The sequence below is a fragment of the Coturnix japonica genome, chromosome 5, assembly GCF_054131305.1.
Source record: "Coturnix japonica strain WE chromosome 5, WE-NBRP24, whole genome shotgun sequence".
NCBI lineage: Eukaryota > Metazoa > Chordata > Aves > Galliformes > Phasianidae > Coturnix > Coturnix japonica.
In genome coordinates, this window is record NC_140667.1 from 22,360,056 (window position 1) to 22,385,966 (window position 25,911).

General features: G+C 39.2%; 1 protein-coding gene across 1 annotated transcript; it reads left to right on the forward strand.

Annotated features, from left to right (window-relative positions):
• Positions 1-12,033: 12,033 nt before the first annotated feature.
• ASTL (astacin like metalloendopeptidase) lies at positions 12,034-24,039 on the forward strand. The gene is made up of 13 exons (XM_015864579.3): positions 12,034-12,142; positions 12,404-12,428; positions 15,424-15,440; positions 16,184-16,208; positions 17,159-17,230; positions 18,273-18,407; positions 19,032-19,149; positions 19,893-20,071; positions 20,186-20,270; positions 20,755-20,882; positions 21,881-21,996; positions 22,432-22,657; positions 23,757-24,039. Exons 1-13 carry the CDS (start codon positions 12,074-12,076, stop codon positions 23,789-23,791), a joined length of 1,230 nt encoding a protein of 409 aa, XP_015720065.2. The 5' UTR covers positions 12,034-12,073; the 3' UTR covers positions 23,792-24,039.
• The last annotated feature ends 1,872 nt before the right edge of the window (positions 24,040-25,911 follow it).

Consider the following 25,911-nt stretch of genomic DNA (forward strand, 5'->3'; position numbering starts at 1 on the left):
ATATTTTTCCACTGATATTTTGGGGTTTTCTGTCCATCAGCTCTGTGAATGAAGAATTATTAGTACAAATCACATGGAGAATTAGAAGGGCTTTTATACTCCCTGGTGGCAGTTCATGCCTTACCACACACACACACAAAAAAAAAATCTCCTTAATGCAATTGCCAACAATTAAAATAAGGAGGTCAGTGGTTTGCAGCTTTTATTCTATCAGTAGAAGACACAAAGTGAACTCCCAGGATCCTTCCCTGTCATAAGGGGAAACTCACATACATCTGAATGAAAGATGATGGTTGCAGACATTTTTCCCTGAGTCAACCCACTCTGTCAGGGCTGGTATTTGGCAGAAATACTCTGATTCTTACTGAGGCATTTCAACAGGCAGAAGTGTGAGTTAAACAGGAAAGAGAAATGCTCATACCAGCAAAATTAGCCTGAAGGTTTAAGCTAATGTTTTCTCTTGTGTTGACTTGTTATGAGAATCTGAAATCCAGTGCTATGGAAATTGGACTGTTTGAAAGGGGTGATGGTCTAAAATAGCTTGCTAGCTAATAGCAAGTTGTTTGTGCCATCCACACATAGGTACTGAGATAGTCATTTGATGGCGAAGGACCATCTATGGCTATCATGCATTTCATCTGAAAATGAAGCACAGCAAAACCAAAAGTGAAGGTAAAAGATTTATGCTTAAGATGACTATATCCCCCTCCTCAAGTTTTTGTACGCTGTGCCATCAGGTTATAAGAGATTTAAGAAAGGGATTTTGTCTTCTGGTGAAGTATTTACAAATACTTCACCAGATGGTGAAATATTGCAGACAACTGAAAGAATCTTTAGCAGTCCCAATAAGATAAAGCAGTTGTCTCAACATTATTATAAGAAAAAAAAAAAAAATTTGTGAGAAGAACGTGGGCTTTGCCTATCCATCACCGTCGCTGAAGCAGAGCCATACATACTAGTCAAGTAAATGAAAGTATTAAGACAAGAACAAAGAATTATTTTCTGAACAGGAGACAAACAGTGCTCAGTCCCAAGAAAAGTGAGCTTCAAGCTGCGGTGCTTCAGCTGGTGTAAATGGGTACAGTGGTACAGTGCTCTAAGTGGTTTCCATCATCAGTATCCACTGTAAATCTGGCTGTGGTACAGGACTTGTGTCCCCTGTGGCATCATAAGATGCATACTTGGGAAGCAGAGTCTCAAATCCTGCAATACTGTCTTAATTATAAAACTAAATGGTATCAGATAGCCTGGCACATGCTCTCTGTATTCAATGTTAATGAAATGAGAAAGTTCAAAAACAAAACTGTAAAAGCAAACACCATCAAGTAGTGTGATCCATAGGAGATAAAAAGGAAAAACTGAGAAGAATTTGGAAGGGTGTGAAACACCTGAGTTTGGCACTGGTGGGACTGCTGTGGAACAACACTGCACCCCGCTCTTTGGTACACAGCACAAACTCACTGGGCAATTTGGAAGGAGATCATGAAAGAGGTATATGGATGATAGAGGTTCAGGGGGCAGTGAATTAGAATGTGATTCAAGGTCAGTGAAAAGGCTAAGGGTTTGCTCAGCCAAAATACCTAAGTCTTTTATAATAGAGGTTCTCTTTCAGGCAAAGTGTTAACAAGATCTAGTGGGTGGAAGCTGATGGCAGACAAACTCAGGCTAGAAACATGCTGCAGATTTCTAACAGTGGGCATGAATTCCTTGAGAAATGTTTCCAAGGAATTGTGGAGGGCTCTCCATACTGGACAGTTTTGAAATGGAGGCTGATGATGTGCAACTTGCTTTTAAAGGAACTATTTTCATTCAATAAGGAGTTAATGGCAAGCTTGGATGTGGCCTGGGACAACCTGATCTAGTGCTCAATTTAGTGGCTGGCAACCCTGCCCACAGCAGGGGGCTGGAACTAGATGATCTTTGAGGTCCCTTCCAACACAGGCTGTTCTATGATTAAACTGAAGAAGATGAATGGTATGTGAGTGGTACAGAGGGTTGGACCAGAGGACCACAGTGAGTCCCCATTACCAAACTGCACTGTGGGAGCAATTTGCATTGCTGAGCTATCAGAGAATAAATTAGAAAATAATTTTTTACATCCTTCTAGAGACCACTGAAGTCAAGGATGTAGCCAACTCACTGTCATGAAAGCTTCTTAGTTTCTGATGTGTCCAAAAGACACAAGCCACAAACCATTCTTGCCTTCTCTATTGTTCCATGCTCGCATCACACCACAAAGCCCAGCACTAAAACAAGGTCTATGATTCTTCAGGTGTAAGGCTTTAGCGTGAGATCTTAGTGTCTTAGTAATAATGGTCCTGCAGGAAAATGATATCTCCAGCTCAGATTAGAGCTGTATGAATAAAAGAAAGCCAAATCACTGCCAGTGCAGCTGAAGGATGCAGTTCAGGAAACTGGCACATGCAAGCTTATGTTTGAGTCCTGTTAACAGCTGAGACTTAAGCAAATGAGCAATTGTTTTCCTACATGGGGAGGGTATCCTGCTGAGAGTAGATAAGTGAGCCAAACATTCAGCTTCTCTGTCAAATTCTTCTAACTCGCTATTGAAAACCTAGGAGAACAGGAATGCAAGGAACACTTTTGTGCCCAACTTTCTCTATTTCATCTAAGAATTGGATCTGTCTGGTTGGAGAAGCAGAGCTCATATTTACACATATATCTCCTCTGCAAGTGTAAATGTTTATTTCTTTTCTGCTATATAATTTTTAATAATCACAGGAGATTTGAAAATCCTGTGGTGTCAAAACACTGAATTATACATTAAGTGTATTTGCAATAAAATGCTGCCTCCTAGAGGCAACAATATTTGTTTTACTCTTTCTTCTTAGAGTTGTTTTTGGTTTTTTTTACAGTACAGTTTTGGTTTTTATGGTTCCATTGCTATAATGGGTATTTTGAAGAGAGAAGCATTGGGTTTTTGTACTGTCAGCTAAAATGAGGTCTCTAGCTGTGTTAAGATCCCAAAGCCATGAAATGGATGTTGGCTATAAACTTAGTTCTATCCAATTCTATTTTGGAGTTGCCTTTAAATCTTTACATACAGGATAAGCTATTTTGAGTGATCTCTGGATAATTTTCTGATTAAATTTTGTAAATGAATCCGTGTTACATACTGAAAGAAGTTGTCTTATATGCTCCCTTCCCTCTCAGTGAAGAAACTAATGAAGAAAAATAAGTTTCCAAATATAAGCTGATCTTGCTGTTTATGCAGCTGAAAATATACACAATCTTTAGGTACATCATTCTTGTTTCCTGTATACCCAACCTGATACCTTGTGGCCTGACTTACTGAAAAGCTGGGCATTCACATCTGCAGCAAAACACCATGGGAGCCATGCCTGAGGTTGCTGATTTTTATTTTTATTTTTATTTTATTTTTTTACGATCTTTAAACTGATTCTTATTCTGAAATCTCTTTGCCAAAACAGAAGGCAAGGCTGCATGTGTTTTGCTGTTCACAGGGCTGTGTTTAGCCAGTGTATCAAAGTGCACAAAGTTATTTGCCATCGCTTGAGTCAGCAGTGCACTGCCCCTTCCCCATGCCCATGGTTTCAACCCAGATGGTTCCAACCACACAACGCTGTTTGATTGTTGTGAGCAATGGATGCGTGGTCAGGGCTGGGCCATGCCACTCAGCAGGGCAGAGCCCCTGCCATGATGGTGCAGGGCAGGGGATGGCTGCAGGACAGGCTGGACCAGACCATGTGCTGCCCAGGGACTGTGGGTTGGATGTGCTTGGTTTAGAGATTAAATTCCAACTTTCCTTGTAAAAGTTACAGAGAAGATTCAGGAAGGATTCAGATTCAAATCACAGGTTAAATATTGCACGTGCTTCCCTATTCTTATGTGCTTTTCCAGGCAGCTGCTTTGGGTCCCTGTCAGGGAGAGGAGAATGAATCTAAGGCCTGTGGTCTAATCCTGGGTGGTTATTATAGGAGGAACCACCTGTTGTACGAATCTGGTTTTTCTTATATTTTTTAGGTAAAACCCTGAAAAAAAATAGGCTCTATTCCATGAATGTGTATTTGAATCAGTGACTCATGCAAAGTGACAGTTTGGCAGCAACAATTGACCCCTTGTTCTATCTTTCCATATTTCCATTTTGGTCAAAATTTCATCTCGTTTCCTCTGTCTGTCAGAAAGGCATTGGTGAGAAGTCACACTAGACAGACTGTGAGCCAGTCTCTCTCTGGTCATTTAGCATATTGGGGTGTTTTGCTGGGCATTCGTATCAGTAGAAGCTGTTAGTACCTCAGATGTGGTAGTACATATTTCTAAATGGTGAATCAGTTTGCAGTATTTTTTGTAGTATTAATATCAAGAGCACCACAGGAACTGTTTTCCCTATGGCAAGGTTGCTTGATCCTGCTCATTGACTTAGAGACAGAAAGAAAACCAGGAAAATGTTGTAGATAAGAGAGACTCTCAGTTTCTAGGGCTGGAGTTCAAAAATGATGTTTCTTTTCATGTTCTCCTCTAGAGGTTGTGTGTGACCCTTAAGTTTTCTTCTGTTTTTGGAATGTTTTCTATAACACTTCTGCTATATGAATTTCAGTCAACTCTTCAATAAAAATGGTTGGTACACAAAATCACATACCCAGACATTCCAGTCAAGAAACAAACAGATCTTACCAACGCTTTCTACAAAAATAACCTTTTTAGAAAACAGCTTACAGCTGTCAGAATAGCTGTCTTCTACCAAGATGACTGACAATGAGTTAAGTGTAAAGAGTGGCATGAGTCCATTTTTTTTTATGATATCCTTTTTGTTGCACCACTGAGACCCACCTGATCTCTGTGTCTTCCTTTGAAATAGTTGCAACTGGGAATTGTTTGTGTTGTTTGCAGAAATATATGTTGTTTTGAAGTTTTCAAATCGAGATCACAGGGCAGATCTGTCTTTGTCCCAGTCAAGTTTATCAGGTAATTGTTAGTCAGAATCAATGTTGTCCTATGTGAAATAGAGCAATAAGTCTTTCACACTTCACACTCCAACCAACACCATTATTGACAGCCTTGCAGACAGTTCTAATCTAAATGATCTTGAACCAGCTTCAGGATTTAGCCACTTCCACTGTGGTGAAAAACACAAGAGCCTGCCTGTGGTTGCCCCAGGAAGCTGTATTTTTTTCTCCATGCAGCTTTCAATCTCCAGATTAGAAATGGCAGAACCTTCTTCTAAAACGCAGCTGAAAAAGTAACATTCAAATTTGAGAGAATGTCTCCTGTGAGTACTCCTTTCAGTTAGCTCTGGGCAATTGTTTCCTTCGTTTTCCCAACTGTCCAAATTATCCTTCATGGAACTGTTGTTTCAGCAGTGGATTCCCTGACTTGCAGCCTTGTGTTCCTGACTGCTGCTTATTCTCTCTGAAAACTCAGTTTTTCAGCACTGAAACTGCAAAGTTGGTCAGAGGCTTCTTGATGGATAAAGCAGGAGGAAATCTGATGGAGATATGGCAAAGAGTAAAGCCCCTACTGCATATACCCTTCCTTGGTTATTTCCACGCTGGAATCCACGTTCTCTAATCCATTGTTTTGCTTTGCTTTGCCATCTCATTCTTACTCTTTCTCTTGGACACATTTGTGACCTCTGAAAATCAGTTATGCTCCTCCTCTACCCTCATAAATCCTCTCTCACCTTTTCGCTCTTTCATTTTTTCATTTTTATGTCTTATTCTCTTGCCCTTACAGAATGAGAATCTGTTATTTATTAAGACAGAAGTCTGTTTCATCTATACCTTATTTGCATTTGATCCATTCCCTCTGTTTTGTCTTCTTACAATGTGCAGTCTCACATTGACATTGATGTCTTCTCCTCATGGAGCTCATATGAGTTTAGGTTTAACATATAGTCATAAAGAAAATCCTGCTTTTCCCATCCAAGTTACCTTCATCATCCACATCAGTAACATACCAAGGTCTCTCTCATCACCAAAAGATCTCCCCCATGCCACATACGTGTCATATGAGTTTACATCTTCTTGGATAATGCCAGCCTCTTCTTACTGTCCATATAAGACTAACATTTCCAAGGTTCCAATTCCACTATGAATATTTTGTGGCACTATTGGATTTTAATTTGGGACTGAAGCTATGTCTTAGGAGTACAAGGCTGTTACAACAAAGTTAAACTTTTGCCTTTCACCTGAATTGTGGCAAAATATGTGAATTCAGTGTCAAAATTTCTGCTCAAAGTTGAGACACATTTGGTACCAGACAGTAAGAGGAAAAGGTCAGCTACTTGTCTGTAGCACAGAAACAGTTGTGTAATCTTAAACAGTTGCATGGCAAGGTAGATTGAAGAGGCTTCTCTCTACAGCTTCTTTTCCCAGTTTGGCTATACATATAACATATAAACCACACTATAAGATTCAGGGGCTGCTTCTTTATTTGAAAGAACAGCGTAGGTAATCAGCCTCAAAATCTTTTTAAGCCGTGGTGAAATAAATCATTCTCCTGGATACTTCATTTAACTGGGTAAAAAGATTGACTTGATCACATGATACGCATTTTTTTTCCTATTTGCATTTTATTTTTTTAATTAGTTCTTTAGTTACTTCATCACAAAACCAAGAACTGTAGCAGTGTGATGGTTCTTCCTCAAACCTCAAGTTATCAGATTTGCAGTGGTTCAAGGGTAGTAAAAATTCATTTAATGGCAGGCAACAGAAGCTGCCTCTAAGGTCCTCATAAATTCTTGGAGAAATGAACACTGGTTTAAAGTTTACTGTCAACTGATGGTTCCAATGTTAATATTTAATTACTTTCTCTTTTTAAAACAAGACCAGGAGGTTGAACTTTAACTTTCCCTGGAGTACATTTCTGGGGATCCAGATAAAGTCAGATGCGGAGGAAGTGTCCAAACTCACCTGCCCAGAAGGCATGAGAGAAACAACAAATTGCCCTTCCAGGAGAGGAAGCAAAGCTATAAGCTTACCTGGTAAATGGGAGTAATTCCTGGGGAGGCTCACGTTGCAAAAAGAATCTGCATTCAAAAAAACCACAGTAAGACTGAAAATGACACCTCAAGTTTATTACTGAAACATTCAAAAATCCTGGAGAGAGGATAGTCAGGAAGCCAGCAAGTGAAAACTGAGTGAAAGTATTAAGACAGATGGTACAAGCAGTCTTCCTGCTGAGGTAAAAAGCAAAACAAAATAAATCAGGAAAGTGCGGCTAGCTGATGCAGATGCTCATGCATTCGTTTCTGAGTGCGAGATAATGAGTAGGGTTACTGATAGACTCAGTCAGAAATATCTATGCACTGTAAGGCAGAGATTTGTGCTTTTCACTGATGGCACACATTGTCTGCTCCCATGCACTCGTCTGAGAAGCAGGCATGAGATGATGTCTCAATTCCCATATTTAAGACATCAAAGATATGTTTACAACAGTAACTTTCACGGCACAGTTAGCGAGATTGAAACCTATCAGCTTGTAAGAACATTCCCTTTTTCAGTGGAGATGAACCCAAGCAAAGAAGCTGGCTGGCATTGCACAACCCATCACAAGGACACCCAGGCAGGACACTTTCCCAGTGAGCAGCTTGGGCTGCACTGTGTGATGGCAGCGTCCCTGCAGAGACCAAAGATAACCCCAGGCAACGCTCCAACAGCTCTCACCTTACCCCATCACAAGGATTCCTTTGCAATCAGCCTGACATTGTTCTGCAGGCTGGAAACATTGTTCTGCAAAACCTTTGATCTGTCCATTCCTCACCTCAGGGCAGCAGACAAATCAGATCTCTTCTCTTGATAAAAGAAAGGAATTTGTTTGGATTTTATTTTATTTTCTTTTTTTCCCAGGACAAACAGAAGTTCATTACTGGAGTGGTTCAAATTAAAGTTCCAGTTTCATCACCTCCATTCCCCTCCCCCACCTTAAATAATCTTTGGATCATATATTATGTTAGGTGCTAGTTTAATTGCTGAATTACGCTATGCTAAATTTTACCTTGAAATATTATTTTGAAATGAAAACTGATTTTACTCATGCATTATTTTAGAAGTTACAATGCTTTGAGGTTTTTCAGTTTGCTTCTTACAGAATTTTTTTCCTAACTGCACATTTTTCTTTTGGAAAGAGCAACCCACAATTGAAAAAAAAAAAAAAAGTGTTTTTCTTCATTATCGCTTGTTTTCTGACTAATAGAGAATTGGCAAGCAAAAGTTCATCATTTGGGTTTAAACCTTGCCAGAGGAGTACTGCTAAGGCCAGGATTATGAATGGAGCTGGTCATTGATATTATGGAGTGTGCAGACAATGCACAATTAAGAGCTTCTGCAGGCGGTGTTAGCAAGAACATGGAACTCCCTCGAAAACTGGAAGCATGACAGAAAGTGGAATAGGAAATGAGTTGAAGGACTGCAGATTCTACTTTCTGGTAGGTGGGATCTGAGGAAGGAGTATGGAGAGGGACATGAAGTACAGCTACATATTTTGATTCAACAAGTATGTTCTTGGGTGTGGGAAAACAGCTTCTAAGTGCACTTTGCCTTATCTGGAGTTGACTTTTATGACTTTTGTCAGTCTTCTTCTGGACAAGGACTTGGTGTCTCTGTGCTGGCTACCTATGAAACCCTCAGAAACTTCAATACCAGCAAAGTTCTGTACTGGCTGTACAAAGTTCTGTACTGTACTGTAAACTGAACCAAAATTATTCACCCCTGACCGTTGCATTACCAAAAGGGTCTCAGCAATTTGGAAGGAATTTAAAGACTATCAAATGTGAGTGCAGAACAAGATGATTTGAAAAAAGGTCAGAAAATCCTGTTTATTTACATGAAGCCAATATCCTTCAGTGAAATCACGCAGATAACTTTGTGATCATAGGTTTATGTGTTGTAAACCATAGCATTGCTCCAGTGGTTGCTTTTGTTAAAGTCACTTGGCTTAAAATCTTTAAGACTTTTCAGTATTTTACCATGAATTGAGTAAGATAGGTACAGTGTAACTTCCATAAGCTGCAAAACTGTATATTTTTAAATCGACATATGTCCAACCTATATCAATGCAACAATTTTATTGTTTTGTGTTTTTCTGCATTTTACTACATAGCATTTAGTAGCTAGTTGTTATACTGCAGTAATAGATGTCTTATTTCTTTTTTGTAACTAGTTCTTGGTGGTTTATGTTATTTTCTAGGTGCTGTTTATGATGAAGCACATCACAGAGAATAACAATTGTATAGCTTGTATGTCTAAAGGATATATGACTGAACAAAATCTGAAGGGTGTCTACAGAAGAGCCTGCAACTTCTGTACACCTGCTGTTTTGATTTTGGTTATCTATAGTTTAGAGTGAACTCTCACATGCAACAATTTTTTTTATTTTTTTTTATCTCTATATTGGTCAGGTCTTTTCTTGCTGATGCATACAGATTTCTGCAGGTCTGCATTTGTCTTTCAGGAGTAAATAACTCCAAGTTGGTTAGTGTTCTCTCAGGAGTAGTACTCTTTTTTGCTGATGGATGTCTTATAGGTAATGGTGCTGCTCAAGTAACCCTTGCTATATTACTGTTGGTTTTGGACACCTGCCGATCATTTTTCTCAGGTACAAAGTATCATAGAAACATAGAATGGCTGAGGTTGAAGCAAACCTTAAAGATCATCTAGTCCCAAACCTTTGGGTATGGCTGCCACCCACCAGCTCAGGCTGCCCAGGGTCCCATCCACCCTAGCTTTGAACGCCTCCAGGGATGGGGCGTCCTCAGCTTTCTGGACAGCATGTACCGGTGCCTCAGTACCCTCTGAATAAAACATTTCTTCCTGACATCTGATCTAATTACCCTCTCTTTTAGTTTAAAGCTATTCGCCCTTGTCCTGACCCTTCTGTCCACCAGAAATTGAGACACATGAACAGGGGAACTCAAATCCAGGCAAAATTTCCCATATGCAAGGACAGACTCCTCTTTTTTAAGTCCTACGTTGGCTCCTAAAGGATCAAAGACTGTCTGGCATCTTTTCCGCCAGAGGTACTAGCCTTTTGGAAAACAGTAGAACTATGTATTATTTTTTGCAATATCTTGACAGATTAAATTTTCTTTGGCTGTTGATAATTCCTTCCCCATGAATACTTCATTTATGAAAACGTCCAAATCCAAAACACATGAACAAATGGAAGCTGATAGGATCTCCAGGATGGTCAGCAGGTACAATGTGTCAGTCACCATTTGCCCTTGCTCTGTTGTGCGTGCCTTGCCAGTCGTAGCATTTACATCCACATTCTTGATCGTAACCAGCAATCTCCTTCGTCATCACTGGTGTTAGCATATGGAAAAGGTGGCATGCAGCAATCCGTCTTACAAAGTGCTTTATATGTCAGCGTTAACACATCCAGCACAGCAGCACGTGCAGTATCCCTCTCGTCAGTCCCATTCCCTCACTCCCTCCTGAGTGCAGGCAGTTAATTAATCAGTCACTTGGGAGGTTGTAGCATTTTCCCAGCAACAAGCTACAAAGATGCTAAGTTTGCTGATCTTCCCAAGTTTAACCCCTTGTTTTATTCCCTCAGTATCTCTGATCTCTCCTTTTGTTCATGGACTGGTTTTCCCTGAGGGTAGTCTGACCTTTACTTTTCTTTCCCCCCCCTAAATACTAATGCAAGAGAGCAGATTATACACAAGTCCCATTCTCTGGTGGTTTTGGTTTTTTGATACTCTTTGGCATAATAAGGTATCTGGAATCAAGGACATCCACTTTGCCCCAGGATTGAGGGAGATGCCTGGGGAACTACACCAGAACCACAGACCAAATCAGCACAACTTTGCTTCAGTGCAAGGAAGATTTTCATCACTATCCTGCCCAAATACAAAGAAAGGCATTTAGCATTGCTTAGTGCAAATATTTATGCACACAGAGGGACACAAAGACTGCCCATGTCGGCTCGATTAGCATGCTGACTGTGCCTGCTTAATCTTTGCTCTTTCACAGCAACAAGGGACGTGCGCTGCACTGCTTCTGGCATCCAGGGCATACTGAACTGCAGCCAGAGAGGCAACAAGCAGTATTCTGCTGTGCTGCCTCCCTGTGGGGTAATAATAGTTTATCCCTGGGTTTTGTCCGCTCAGACTCCTAAAATAGACGATGGTGTGTGACTGTGAACTTTCATCAATTACTATTACACCTAATAGTAATCCCTGACAATGTGATTCAAGTGACAATTCCCTGTGACTCCTACCTTCGACTGGGTTTCATCTTATGGAAAACAGGTGGAAAGCTCTTTCCTACCGTGCTACTTGTTGGCTCTTTCTTGGTTCATTCACCAACATAGGTAACTCCTTCTCCATGCATGGAAAATGTACCCTGACCCAAAACAAGGGTGTATCAATGAGCAAATAATTCCCCAGGTACAGCACCTTCAGCAAATATTTCACCAAGCTTTGCTTCAATAATGAGGCCATGACAAGATACTGCTGTGACAAGAGACCTCCTCCAAGCATTTACTAGGAGGTCTGCTTTATGATTTCTACATGCAGTTCTGGAGAAGTAAACTCAGTAAGTGGTGATCTGTTAATCATTCTGTATATGGGAGAATGGAAAACACTGCTTATGCTGCTCAGGATATCTGCTCAGGGAAGATGTAGTCATGACCTCACTGAATAGTGATTTTTCACATGTTCCAAAGTAACACAGCCTTCCCCTAAAAAGTCACCCACCATTTGAAATCCAACCAATGCAGTACTCTGAAAAGCTCTCCATATGCAAGGGCTTCTCAGGTGGTATTAGTCAAATTGAGTACTTAAAGAAATATTCTCCAAGAAACATAAAAAATGCATGGTAGCACAGCATGAGGTTGATCCAGGTTCAGAGAGCAGTATGGAGACAGGGATGCTATAGATCACAGTGACAGCAGCGGTGCAGCACTGGGAGATGGCCTGGGGCTAAACTGGTTGTTGAGGCTACAAAAGAAATTTACTTCCTGCTTGGATCCCCATTGGCTAGGGATGATATTTTGAGCCCTGTAAGGGCAGGCTCTGCTGGTATATCTAGCAGCAGCACTCCTGAACTGATTGTGATTAGGGCAAGCACTGAAGGTCTGTCAGGGCTGGAGAATGGATCTGAAAATGCTCCTAATCTTCACTGCATTTCTGCTTCCTGCTGTACTGGGCTTCCCCATTCAGGTGAGAGAAGTTCTAGGCAGCCCTGCTCTTTCCTTCACTTGACTTGCTCTTCCTGAAGTTAAGCTTTGGAGACACATTTTGATAAATTTCTGACAAGCAAAATACTAGAAATATAATAAGATGTGAAGTTAATCTATTTCTTTTGTTATGTTTTTGGGTTTGGGGTTGTTTTTTTTTTTGTTTTTTATCTGATTTTGGTGTTATAGTTGCTGCCCTCATCAGCAAAGGAAAATTAACATATTTTACCTATTGATTTTGCAGGACAACTATGAAAACAGCACAGCAAGTAAGTAGGATTTCTACTGATTTTAAAGACAAGTGTTAATTCTTAGCTTCATATCAAATAAATTTCATAACAGCCATTTTGTGTTTTGGTCGTTGTCTGATGCAATTGATGCTTTTTTGGTGATAACTTAACATGTACTATTTTTACATGCTTAAAGTGTAACTCAACTCATTATACTGACAGGAACAACCATGCCACTAATCTGCATGCATTAGGGATCTAGTGAGAAGATGGTTTTCTTTTTGCCTACTTACTAAGGTTTATATTTTGAAGTGAGTTATTATTACCAAGTGTATGGCTTCCCATTGTCTTCATGGGACGAACAAACAAATAACAGCTGAAATAAGGATAAATTAAGATATGTTTAAAGTAAAGCTTCCACAGGGTAGGAAAAGTTTAGGCTGTCCCATCTCAATGGTTCTAGCATTAGTGCCAGACAGAAGGATCTGCCTGGGTGCAGCAGAACGAAATATATGAAGGAAGAAGACCTGTGCTGCTCTTCCTTAGTGGGGAACAGATAAAAGGTGAGATCTGTGTTGTGAAGAGAACAGCATGTCCTGCAGGTGCCATTCTTTGCAGTGAAATAGGATTTGAAATGAGTGACAGGTTGTGTTCTGCTGTGGTTCGTTCTGTGGTTACACATAACTGTAGTACTGTGAGCTGCTTGGCTGAAATATGGGGCTGGCAAAGATGCCACAGGAAAGAGGAAAAAAAAAAAAGCCACAGTGGTGAAAGTATCTGCATGTCATCAGTGTTGTGCATGTTGTGGTAGACGAAACTGTTGACAAATTGATTTCACTGATAGCAGAGGCAGTTGAAAGTTCTGAGTCAGAGAAGACTCGGAGCTGTGTGTCTGAGCGCTTCCTTCTGTATTCATCAGCTGCAGCGGATTGAACAGAAGCTTTGACTTCACTGTGTCAAAGCACATAAAAATGGAGAAAGTGTCAGAAGGGTATAGAAGTATGTAAATTTAAATTTCATCAATGTGCGGTAAATACAGTTGAACACATAAGACCAATTTGATGGTGAGTGAAAGCTGCAGAGCACATAAAAGCACTAACTTTCTTGTTCCTAATTTACTTCTGGGCTGAATGCAGATGACGTCCAACAGATGTTCTTTACACTTACTTTCTGGATGTTGTTTGTTAGGTTAATTTAGATGTGATTTCAAACACTTGAAAATTCAATTTTAATGTTGAATTTTGATATCTTACCTTTAAATTGAGCACTCAGCTATTCATTCACCTCCTTGCCTGCCTTGGTGCAACTGTAAAAGAAAGGGACATCAGGTGTCAGAGAAAACTTTGCATTGTACTGTGCCAGAAAACAAATAGTACTGGCTTAACAGCTTCTGTCAATTTGCAAAATAGAATGGGATCGTTGCAGATTTCCAGAGAAGGTCAATGGAAATAAACCTGTAGGTGGACCTCAATAGCAGCAAGAAACTGTCAGGTGTGGGGGTGATATGTAGTGACATACTCAGAAGAAGGAAGTGGCTAATGAAAACTGACCAAAGCTTCTTCTGAGATGTTGCTTATGGCATGGGAGGAAAGGGATGTAAATTTACTGTTTAGCAAGTTTGGAACCAATGGAGAGACATGCTTGCTGGAACTCCAAGTTGCAGTGTTGCTGGGCCAAGTATTAATTGACCATTGTTCATACTTCTTGTGCCTTTTGAGACATCTTTCAGTATTTGTACTGCAGGGTAAACTTGAACTGTATCATTTCAAAATCTGCATCATATCAGGTTTTAACTTGATCAGACACATGGTAGAGGCCTTCTGTGTTGTCTCACTTGAGCTTTAGAAAGGTGTCCTAGATTTTATGAGCCTAGGAATCTGAAGTGTAATTTCCACTGACTTTGACTAGTCAACCAATGCTTCTTGTGTGCATGAATTCTGAAACTGGTCGGTTCAACTCAAAATTTGCTTTCCTGAAGAATTTTTTAGACACCACTGACCTCTTTAATGGGAACATTAATATAATAAACAGAAGTCATCATAGTGGAGTTTCTTTAGAATGCCTCTGAAGGCATTCTAAAAAGGCAGATTGAAAATTTTCTGGCTACTTAGATCAATGGAAGCTGTGAAAAAGAAAAGGTGCTACAAGGTGTGATGGACATTGATATCCTTTGTATCTTCTTTTGAAAACACATGGTCAGAAAGTCAAGCAACATGGATGGGCTTAGAAATATGCAAACTGTTTGCATGAGTGTGGTGTTGGATGAGATAAAAATAGTAGATACTAGAAAGACTTGTGGCATATCCATCATACTTAAGAACAGGTCAAGCAAACTGTGGTCAAGAGTAACATAGATAAACTGCTCCTGCCCTAGGGTAACTAGACAAACTGGATGACCTTCAGAGAATCTTTCAATTTCTGTACTTTTACAATGCTGTAACAAAGAAGTTTTTGCTCAGAAATCTATATGTCAAATTTTCCTCTCCTTGCTGTCATTTAGAAACTGATTTTTAGCAGAAATCAAAAGATGCTACACTAGAAAAATGTCTTAGAAATAAGGATGGTTCCAAGTTACTGTCAGATACATACTGAAGTCAGGATTATTTGTCTAACACTAGCTGATAGCCTTTATTCAATTTCATAATTTTGTCCTTTGGCTCTCTGAAACCAGAGAGGACTGCAGAGCTGTTATCGTGCAACTTTTCCAGTGAAATCTGGGTTTTTGCTCCAAGTTTCCTCTGTCACTTTCTACTATGAAGGTGATAAAATGCTTTGCTGATTTCTTAGGTGGTAAATAATCATGATTCTGTCCTTCTAGGACTTTTCATAGCTGTTTGTCTAAATCTCAGTCTAATTTCTGGGGATATATTTAGCAGTTAGTGCACTCCCTTACCCCTTCAAGTAAGGGCACCTGCCAGACGCATTCTGATGGCTGAGGAGTGTATATTATTGAAGTTGAAGTTGCATTCAGAATCTAATTTGTCCCTTTTTCTTGTCTTTTTTTTTTTTTTTTTTTTTTTCTTTCTTTTTGCAGCAACAGAATCTACTCAGGTAAGGTCAGCTAAATCAGCTCCCTTGTTCACTTTGGTGTCCAGTATTGACTTCAAGACTCATCTACTCCATCCATATCTCAATCTGAGCAGGGATGTCTTCCCAGATAAAAAGTACCAGAGTGCTCAGTTTTCTCCCCTGTCCCATTCATTGCTTCACAGTGCCCAAATACAGACAAAATCCCAGGAAGATTTTGCCTCCTCTGGAATCACAGAGAAAACTCAAACATGCTTTTAATTTCTGCAAGACAATGGAAGCATGGCAATTTGTTTTGCTAACAACATGACTTTCCCCCAAGCTAGGCACTGACCCTACAATCCCCTACAGGCAGTAAATGCTATGGCCTATCATCAGAAATATGGGAAGATATTGTGGGGATTTCTTCAGGGAATTCACCAATTCTTGCACTCTTTCTAGCTGGGAGATGAATGAAGCTAGATGCTCTGAAACATACTACATGCTTTAAAATGCATTTCATGACTCTCCACATTTCTTTATGATATCTATATATGAAAAAAAATTAAAAAAAACAAAAAACAAACAAAAAAAAACAGCAAAGAAAAATATCTACCACAATATGGTAGTACTTATCTTACCCATGATACAATAACTAAAAGTTCAAAGCTGCAGTGGCGCTTAAAACAGTAGCCCTTGTGTTCCTTTGCATCTTACTTGTTTGTTTGTTTTTAATATTTATGTAATAATATCAGTTGTGATATAAAACTAATGTATTGTCCTTGTAGGTTACTACAGAAGAGAGTATATACGGTACGTATTATTACATCTGTAAGTAAGTAGTTGCTAGAGTAGAGTACACCAGTTTTTAACTACCCAGTTACTATAGCAAATAGCACATGCTTAAAGCAAGTTAATCTCAGGGAAGGAATTTTAAGTAAATGCACTCACCAGAGTATTTCATGCAAAGCAGAGTCTTTTGGTTGCAACCAATTTTTTGGCTTAGCTAAAAATCTGTTAATTTTGCTAAAATTGGCTCTGCATAGGTAATGACTTAAGTCACTTCTGAAGGTAGCAGCAGCCACAGAGAGCATCTGCCAGTGCTGTTTCTTGATGTCAAGACTCAAAGAAAGGCACTCAGACTCAGCTGATTTTATTTACTGCAGAGCCAAGAAGTTCCTGATGCTGAGCTTACGCAGGGACCACAGTCTCATTTATGAAATAGGAATTCAGCTCAGATTTCATTGATTACAAGGCTTTTTTATGAAGAGTATATCCAGCAGTAAGGAGCAGGACTATTCTCCATCCATATTTATCCTGATATGTTAGTGGGTTGTGTGTGGAGTGTGCATGCAGGACAGCTGTGCTTACTCAGTGAAAGGAGGAAGATATAGACAAGAAGAATTGCCAGCTAGCCTCCTATGCAGGGTAAAACAGGCTTAAGAAGTGCCAGAGAACAAGTATTTGAAATACAATGACTAAATAACAAAGTACAGAGAAAGCCTGAAAGGAAATGGCTCTTGGTACTAGATTAAGGCCAAAACAGACAAAGCTGTTGGGAGGTTCACAAGACTATATCACTGGAAAGATATATTATACATAACTGAACACTGTGCCAACACATACATAGGCTCAGTGAGTTTCAGTGCACCATGGTAACCAGGAGCAGAGTAAGGGGAGTGCCTGGAAACTCATCAGGCTAAAAACCAGGATTCAGATTTCCTTTGAGAATTAGAGAGTGATACTCTGTATTTTCTACACAGACTCTCCATCGCCAACAGAGACAGACTCTGAAGATGACGTTATTTTTAACAGAATTTTGGAAGTTAACAAAGGTAATGCCATCAAAGTTCTGCATTTACAAGGCCTTTCTGCTGATCTGGGGGGGGGGGTAATAGGGAAGTACGATGTCTTAGCACAGTCAATGCAAACATTTTTTCTGTCTTACACATATATACATAAGAAACCCCCAGAGACTGCTCAAAGGCAACACCTTGTCTGGGTTATCTGCTGAAGGCCTATGGTACCTCAAATGTCTTGTCAATATTGAAGATGATAAAAGGTGTGAAAGCAACTGAGCTATGCAAGCAGCTTCTTCAGCTTTAGCCCTCAACATCCTGGTCTTTCTATAGACACAGAGTGAGAAGGTGGATAATTGGATGCTCTGTTATTTAACTGCCTTACTGTGAGCATTACTTGCATTCAGTCCTCGTATAGCTTTGCAGTACAGACTTCTATGTAAGCAATGGTCAATTCCAGGCCTCCTGTTTCAGATATTCTGCACCCTCATTCTTATTCACCACTTTCTATCCGCTTTGCTTTTTCATATTTTTTGGGAAGGGAAATTGTCATTCTTGAAACTTTACTCCTACCTGTAGAAATAGACCCAAACCTTTATACAGGTTTCTTTCCTTTCTTTCTTTCCTTCCCACAGTTTTCTACAGATATCATTCCTTTCAGTTTGATCCTCCACACTCTTGCCTTCCTGTATTTCCTTACTGATCCCTCTGTCTTTGTACAGAACACTTCTCAGGTGTTCAATGATATTTACTCAGTGTAACATGGTGAGTATCAAAGTACAGCATTTCTCTCACTATTTGAGCTACTTTCAATCCTTCACTGTTTGGCCTGAAATCCTTCCCAACAGAGTTGGGGATTCCCACCTGTACTCTTAGCTAAGAACAGTATAGCAAAGGTAGGGAAGCAGATAATGTCCATCTAGCTAAATAGTCCGCTTACTTCCCATACTGAGCAGGAGCAGATGCTTGGGGAAAAATATGAAGGAGTGCAAGTGGAATGATACTTTTCCAAATAAGCCCTCATCAGCTCCCAGCAATCTATGGCTCAGGTATTTCCATCCCTTCTTTTTCACCACAGACAGCTCTCGGTACTTGCAAGAAGGTGACATAGTTCCTCGAAGGAGCCGCAGTGCCTTCAACTGTCGCAATTGCTATTGGCCTCAGTCCATGGATGGGATTGTTCGTATTCCCTATGTCTTGGATCCTACTTATGGTGATTATAAATTTTATTACTTTCTTTCTTTTTCTATTTTTTTTAATTGATTTTATCCAATAAGCTTCAGATAGAAACCTACTTCCAGTGGCTGCACAAACAGTAAATGCAACCTATTCTAAGGATTTATTTCTGCTATGCAAGTACAGATTAATGTAAATTACAAAAAAATCAACAGATCAAATTTCCTTGAGCAGTTGGCATCCACAATGTTTTGAGGCAATCTCTTATGGACAACATTGACCACGTTCTCTAATAGTACCTCCAGAACACCTGCCTTTATAAGATTCATGATCTTTGCAATGTGGTTTAAATGGCCTAATTTTTATCAGCAAAATATCTTCCTACATCTGCCTCCAAATGAACAAACAGAAGTTGTAACAACAATTAAAACCAAGAAGTTAACAATAAAATGTTTCCACTTGAATCCTTTTTGACACTAATCTGCATGAGGACAATCTCATGCTAGGGTAAGAAATTAAATAAATTACTGAGCAAGAAAGAGGCTATTCTAATGCTTATGTCTCTCATCGACTCTGTTTTTGTGTACCCATGATATTTTAATAGCACTTGTTATTGTTGAGTCACCCCCCCAACCTGCCAAATTAACCTTTTCTTATCCAGAGGAGAACCACGTAAGAGGGATTCTTGAAGCCATGGCAGAATTTGAAACGTTGACTTGTATTAATTTTGTGAAGCGCAAGACAGAACGTGACTACCTCATCATTAGATCTGCTGATGGGTGAGTTAAAAGATAAACGAGCAAGTTATTTCTACAAAGCTTTTTGATTCTTCACTGTTCCCATCGTGTGTGACCTTAAAGAGAAAAAAGGCATGGATTTAGAGAAGAATTTTTACATTTTTCAACAGTGCCAGGTATCCTGCAAGTTCAAGGACACAACTGTTACATTAGTGACTCAGAAGTGACTGATTATATATATATATATGTATATATAAAATCTTTAAAAACCTTATATATATATAAAGCCAATATTTAACAGGTTATAACAGTAGTCCTTATTTGCACAGGCAAGATCAACTGGGACTTAACAAATAAAGAGTTCTCTGAATCAGAGTTGATTGTTAGGGTCAGAATTTGATCCTGTGAAAGAACTGTTCAACATATGCCAGCTTTGAAGTGCTGTTCATAGCTCCAGTTCTGATACAGGATTCAGTCATTTGGATAAAAATGTTTTTTTATCTAGGCAGTTAAAATTACTATGTATATAAAACTAGCATGCAGGAGCCTCTTTGCTAATGAATGTCTTCCAGGAGGCCTTAGCAATGACCATAAATAGTTGACATTTTCTACATCATGGCCAGTTTTGCCTTTTTGTTGACACTATCCCAGGGGGCAGAATGCAATCCTTCCACTCCCACATCACACGAGGCAAGGTTCACGCAAAGTAAAGTTCTCTGCACTGTCTCTTTGCCTGTCTGACAAAAAAAGAATCCTGTAATTCTTCTGCTGGTGTTTAATCTCAGATGCTGGTCCAACTATGGAAAAGTAGGAGGTGGACAGACGGTATCTGTGATGAAAGGAGGCTGCATGTGGAAGGGAATTATTCAGCATGAACTGGACCACGCTCTGGGGTTTTTGCATGAACATTCTCGAAGTGACAGGGACAAATATGTAAAGATCATGTGGGAGTACATCAGCCCAGGTAAGTACTTTTGACTTCCTCTATATGGGCTAGATATATCATCCTGTTCCCACCTCTTCCTTTTCCCTGGAGTGAATAAGAAGCATACACTAAATACAGTATCTTATATTACAGCTGACAGACCAGACTTCAGGAAATTTGAGAACTCCAACAATCTAGGTCTTCCCTATGACTATTCTTCAGTAATGCACTATGGCCCGTAAGTAGCAGTATGGCATTATTTTTGTTGGAACTCAAATCTTGCATTAGAATTCTCATAACACTCCCCCAACTAATAGGACACTGTGAGTCAATTCAGTCCTGCCATTTCCCAAGATTAAATCATTATCCTTTAGTTTTCTTTATGTAGTCATTCACAGATGAGCTTGGGGGTAAAGAAAGGCATCAGCTTACTGATGGACACCTTAATCAAACCTAATTGGATAGCAGAGCCATAGCAACAACCAAGGCAGAAGCTTCAGAAGCTCCCTTTGCCATTTGAAAAAAGAAGGGTTAGACAGCTAAGAAAACTGCCTGCTAGCCATCAGTCACAGACAGGTGTGTGAGGGAGAACTGTCATTTCCCTCTGATTCATACAATTGCTATTTTCCCTGTAAGGGATATAGATTGTGCTATTAAATCCTGAAAAATGCTGTTTTGTTTGAAGAAAAAAAAAAATTCTTTGTTTTGTTTTGTTTTTGCAGGCACACATTCACTAATACCACTGGAAAAGCAACAATTGTACCGGTTCCTGATGGATCAGTACATATTGGACAGAGATTGGGGCTGAGCAACTTGGATGTGGCCAAAATCAACAAGCTTTACAATTGCAGTAAGTTCCTCAGAGCTGTCCTTTCACCTGAGGATACTCAGCTCTTTGAAGGAGGTGTATGAGCAGTCTGCAGTGGCAGCAGTTCATCCTAAAATACTATGGGGTTACTCTCTAAATTTATGGTACACATATGGTCACTGTGGGAGAGAATGCAAAGGTCAAGCTGGAGGAATACTGTGATTAGTAAGATGCTATTTTCTACCTCAAAAATAAATCAAACACATTCAATCAAAAACATTGCAATGTTGTAGCACTGACTTAACTGCATATCTGGTTGTAAGCTTCATGGAGTCGTTGGGTTTGTTAGGACTCAAGAAACAGCTAAAAACTTCACAAAAAATCAGATATCGCTGTCTTTCATTGCAGTTTCTACTTAAGACCTGAGTCAAACTTAAAGAGCTGTAGCTCCTCTGAACTAAAACAGTTTCATATCTTGTGTAGCTTCTAGCCTAATCGTTTTCAAATGTTTAAGCTATCATTCTAAATGTGTATGTATTTTCCACTCCTTAATTTTACCTTCTGCTTGAAGTAATTCTCCTATACAATCAGAGAAGTGTGAACACAAGTGAATATTATTCCTTACACAGAAGAAAACCCAAGTCCTCCTCCTAAGCTTAGAACTCAAGTAATGTGGAGTTTTCTTAATTCTTCTAACACAACATTACTTCCTTGTTCCTGTGGAAGACCATGTGATCAAAAACAGCAAAATGAAACCTCTGACATTCTTTAAAGAGGTGTAGAAAGGATACTTCATCCTAAGATCCCTTGCTACACTGTGGAGCTCATCAGTAAAAATTATCACTTTTTTCCATGAGACTTCACTTCTCATTTTGATACAGATGCTTATGCGTTATAAATAAATTAGGATATGATTTTTCATTTTAATCAAGATGTACTGATACCTTGAAACAAATGCTGCCTCATTTTAAAGATACTGTCATTTTAAATGAGTGGAAATTTTGGCAAGTCTGGCGCTGAGATAAATGTTTCTCCCTCAGGTCGTTGCAGCACTATTATTGATGCAGCGTTTGGGTCACTGAAATCTGCCAACTACCCTAGAAACTATTCAGATAACACCAACTGTGTCTGGCTTATCCGAACGCGATCCAGAAAGGTAATCATAAGTTAATGGTCTCTGTATATGACTGAACTTATGTCTTCCTTTATAAAGCATTTTGCTTTTTTTTCCCTGCATACCAGTTGCCATATAACATTTATTTTTGTAAGAGAGATTTCAAACTAGTCTCTGCTTTTCATGTCCTTAAGCCAGGTATGGGAAAAACAACTGCAGAGTTGTGATTTTGGAAAACCTCCATGCATTGGGCTTCAGGTTTGCAAAATCAAGACAAAGCAGTCTGAGCATGGCAGCATTCAGTCACAGGCTCATTAGATCTGAATCCTGCATCTTCAGGGGATGAGAGGCAAGTAGGGGCAAAATCAGTTCCAGTTTGGGTCTGACTGCAACTTGGAATCTGTCTCATTTAGAGGACATTCAAACAACAAAATCACATATGCATGTATGAAAGGCTTGTTTTTGATTGCCTTCCAGATTTCCCTGCACTTTCGTGACTTTGACCTGAGGAGAACCAGAGGCTGCCAGGGTGATTATGTTAAAGTTTATGATGGATCCAGCAAGTATTCTCCAGTTTTAATGAACAAAACCTGTGGATCGCAGATACCCACTGATGTAGTTTCTTCTAGCAGTCTTATGCTCATAGAGTTTGTCACAGATGGTGCTGATACAGCTTCTGGTTTCCAAGCCACCTTTACTTCTGGTAGGTCTGAGAACATGGAAAATGCCAGAGAAAAACAAACAAACAAACAAACAAACAAACAAACAAAAACCTCTGTCAAATCAATAGGCATTCTGTCTCCCTCTTTGCTTGTGTTTTGGGAAAACAGTGAGGAAATGATGTCTACAGGAGCCATCATTTCCTGCTTTGCTTTTGACCTTATGATTCAGTACTACTGATACCATTAATTCATCCAGGAGGATGGGGCCGTGCTCACAGTAAATTGTCAGCCAAGTGGTTTCCAGATTCCACAATTTGCCTTGTCTTTCAGATACACACTGTTCCAAAGCATGCAACATTAAGGGTATGATCACTTTAAAATTACTTACAGTGTTACTAGCACAGTAGAATGAGAATAAATCACAACATAGAATTTAATTACATTGCTCTTCTGAAAAAGATGCAATTTTTAATCAAGCTGTTCTGAGGGCAAGAAAGATTCATGGTGAACCAAGTCACTCAGCCCTAAAGCAAGAAGAGAGGCAGTATTTCCATGGAAGGGATCCATGGAATTTATCCACCTGAAATGCATTATTTTCAGTCCCATCTAATTAATAACTACAGCCACAACTATACAATTCAGTTGCCACAGGCTGTCACATTAGTATGTGTCAGCTGGAATAAAGAAATGTCACCGTGCATCTCCATAGCCAGCAGCAAACTATACATTCAGTAATGCAGCTTGGCTTCATTAGCTGAAGGAAAGCTCAGCAAACTCGTGACCTTGCATTTGTCATGGGCTAAGAACATGCATACAAAGAAACACAGTAAATTAGGTGTATACCCAAACTTGAACAGCAAAATTGCCTGTGTAGTATCTATTCCTGTCAATTGTAGCTATGGAAGGAAAGAAAACCAAGAAAAATCCTCACACCACTTTTATGTATCATAAAATGACCTGGGTGGAAAAGGACCATAATGATCATCTAGTTTCAACCCACTTGCTATGTGCAGGGTATTGTGAGCTAAAAAATGATCTCAGTTTTTGGATAAAATGTGATTTAACTTTTATATAATTTAGAGATTCTACAGTTTGTTCGGAGTGCTTTGAAAGCTAAATACTCTTTCATTTCACTTACAGCAAGGATGCAAAGAAGATTTAACACCCGCAACTGATGTAATGGAGAAGAATCTATTCTGTGAATATTGAAATTATGGATTTCCAACTCTGCTCCTATCTTGGCTTGGATCAGTATGCAATTTAATTCTATTAAGAATCAAATTCTTCATCTTCTTGGGAAAGTTTTTTCCCCAAGCCATATAAATGTATGAATTCTGTATATCCCAGTATATTACCCCTTTTGTCTGCACAATTAATTTATTACCTCTTTCTATTTAACAATTTAATTAAAAGCTTCATAGAAAAAAATGCTGTTTCCATTTCTATTTTCTGATCCCTCAAACCATGTACCATGTCAGTGTTATCTTACTTGTCAGACACCTTCATTCAACCACACTGTTGCACACTCTTAAATGCATCACTGATTTCATCATGAGTTTAGGCATTTGGCTGGAGAGAAGATCTCCAGCTTTACAAACACACTTTTTGTTCTCCACAATCTTCAGCATGAAAGAAGGTTTTAGTTACTGCCTCTTTTCCCAGCCTAATCTTCAAGCTTCCAAAAATGATATTTCTCTTAAATGATCCCGTTATATCCTTAAGTCACAAGCATGGACATGACGAAGTTGTTGCCATAAGGGACTGGTACATCCTTTTGTACAGTTCTGGTAGGCTAAAGGGAGTTTCTTTATTCACAAGTCAGTTTTTAGTCCGCAGACACATTTAAGCTCACAGGACAAGAGGTGGGCTATACATTGCTGCCAGAGCTCATGCACATCATCAGTTCTTCAATAAATAATTCTTCTTTGAGGCAAGAAACTAAACATCTCTTTTCTGATTACTCAAGGCAGACACTGAACTGTAAGATTAACTGAGCCCCTGGAAAGCTCATTTCCTAGAATTTGCTTGTAATCACACTTTCAAAATTGCATTCTCTTGATTGAGAAATGCCTGTAATTTTCTAGCAGATCTGAGAGCAAAATACACTAATATTTCACTCGTAAAATAGGCAGTGTTAAAATATGGCGAACCCTATTTAATACTGGTAAGTTTAGGTCTGAAAAACAAATTTTCCCTTTTCTTCCTTTGTAACATTGTGTTTCTGCAGAAGTACATGCCTAGAAGAGAACAATGGGAAATCAATTTGAACCACAGAGTGAAATTTATACAGCAAATTACTCTTTTTTTTCTTTTGTTATGGGAAGCAAAAAGCCTGAATTTGCAAGAGTACTTGCAATACTTGATGAGGAATCAGTCACTTCTTTAAAACTAGAGAAGCGTTCATTGCATTGAACATCATCCACAGTAACTACTGGCCGTGTAAAAGGCTCTGAAAACAGTTATTCTGATTTTGCTTTAGAACAGGTGCTTCTTCAGCAATTGCGACACAGGTTCAGTTTCTAGTTGTTCCAGTTATTCTTAGCATTCAAGTGTTGCAATCAACACATGAAATAAGTAGTCCTTCTGAACTACTGTAAAAAATGTGGTTCTAGAGAAAAACATTTAACAGCTATGCTTCCTGAGCCCCTGTGAAACAAAATGGAGGAAATGCTGCATAACCTACTGCTGGGTTAGTGAGGACAAATTGTATTAATTTTTATATAAATAATGAGGGCTATCTGTATGAATCTTCTGAGATATGGAATTGTTATCTATGGGACTGTAGTCTTCTAGAAGTAGAAGTCTGTATGAGGCTCTATGCTTTTTTTGTTCTTGTTGTTTTTCACAGTGACATATTTATATATAGCTTTACAGATTTTTTTTTCATGGTTTTAATGGGATCTGGCAATAAACTTCTGAGAAAAGAATACCAGAAAAGAGAACATCTGCTTAAAGAAATCCTCATACACATTTTTACTTCTTCCAAGTAAAAACACACACTTACTTGTTTATTAGCTTTTATGTAAGCTTTATGGAGCAAAATCTTTTTCTCCTGTCAGTAATGGCCTCCACCTTCACTGAGCATGGACGTTTCTAACTTGTGAGCTGGTAGCATGTTATTTACTCCTCCAGATTTAATGGTGGTGGAATTTCAATGGCTTTCAAAGGGGTCTGGCTCATTTGTGGAGGTATTCACCATCAGGAAGCAAAGATGTGTTCTTAAGTTTTATGGACACAACAATATAGTCCCCAGGGTTCCTGGAAGAAGTTCAGAATATTTGTCTCATACTTAACC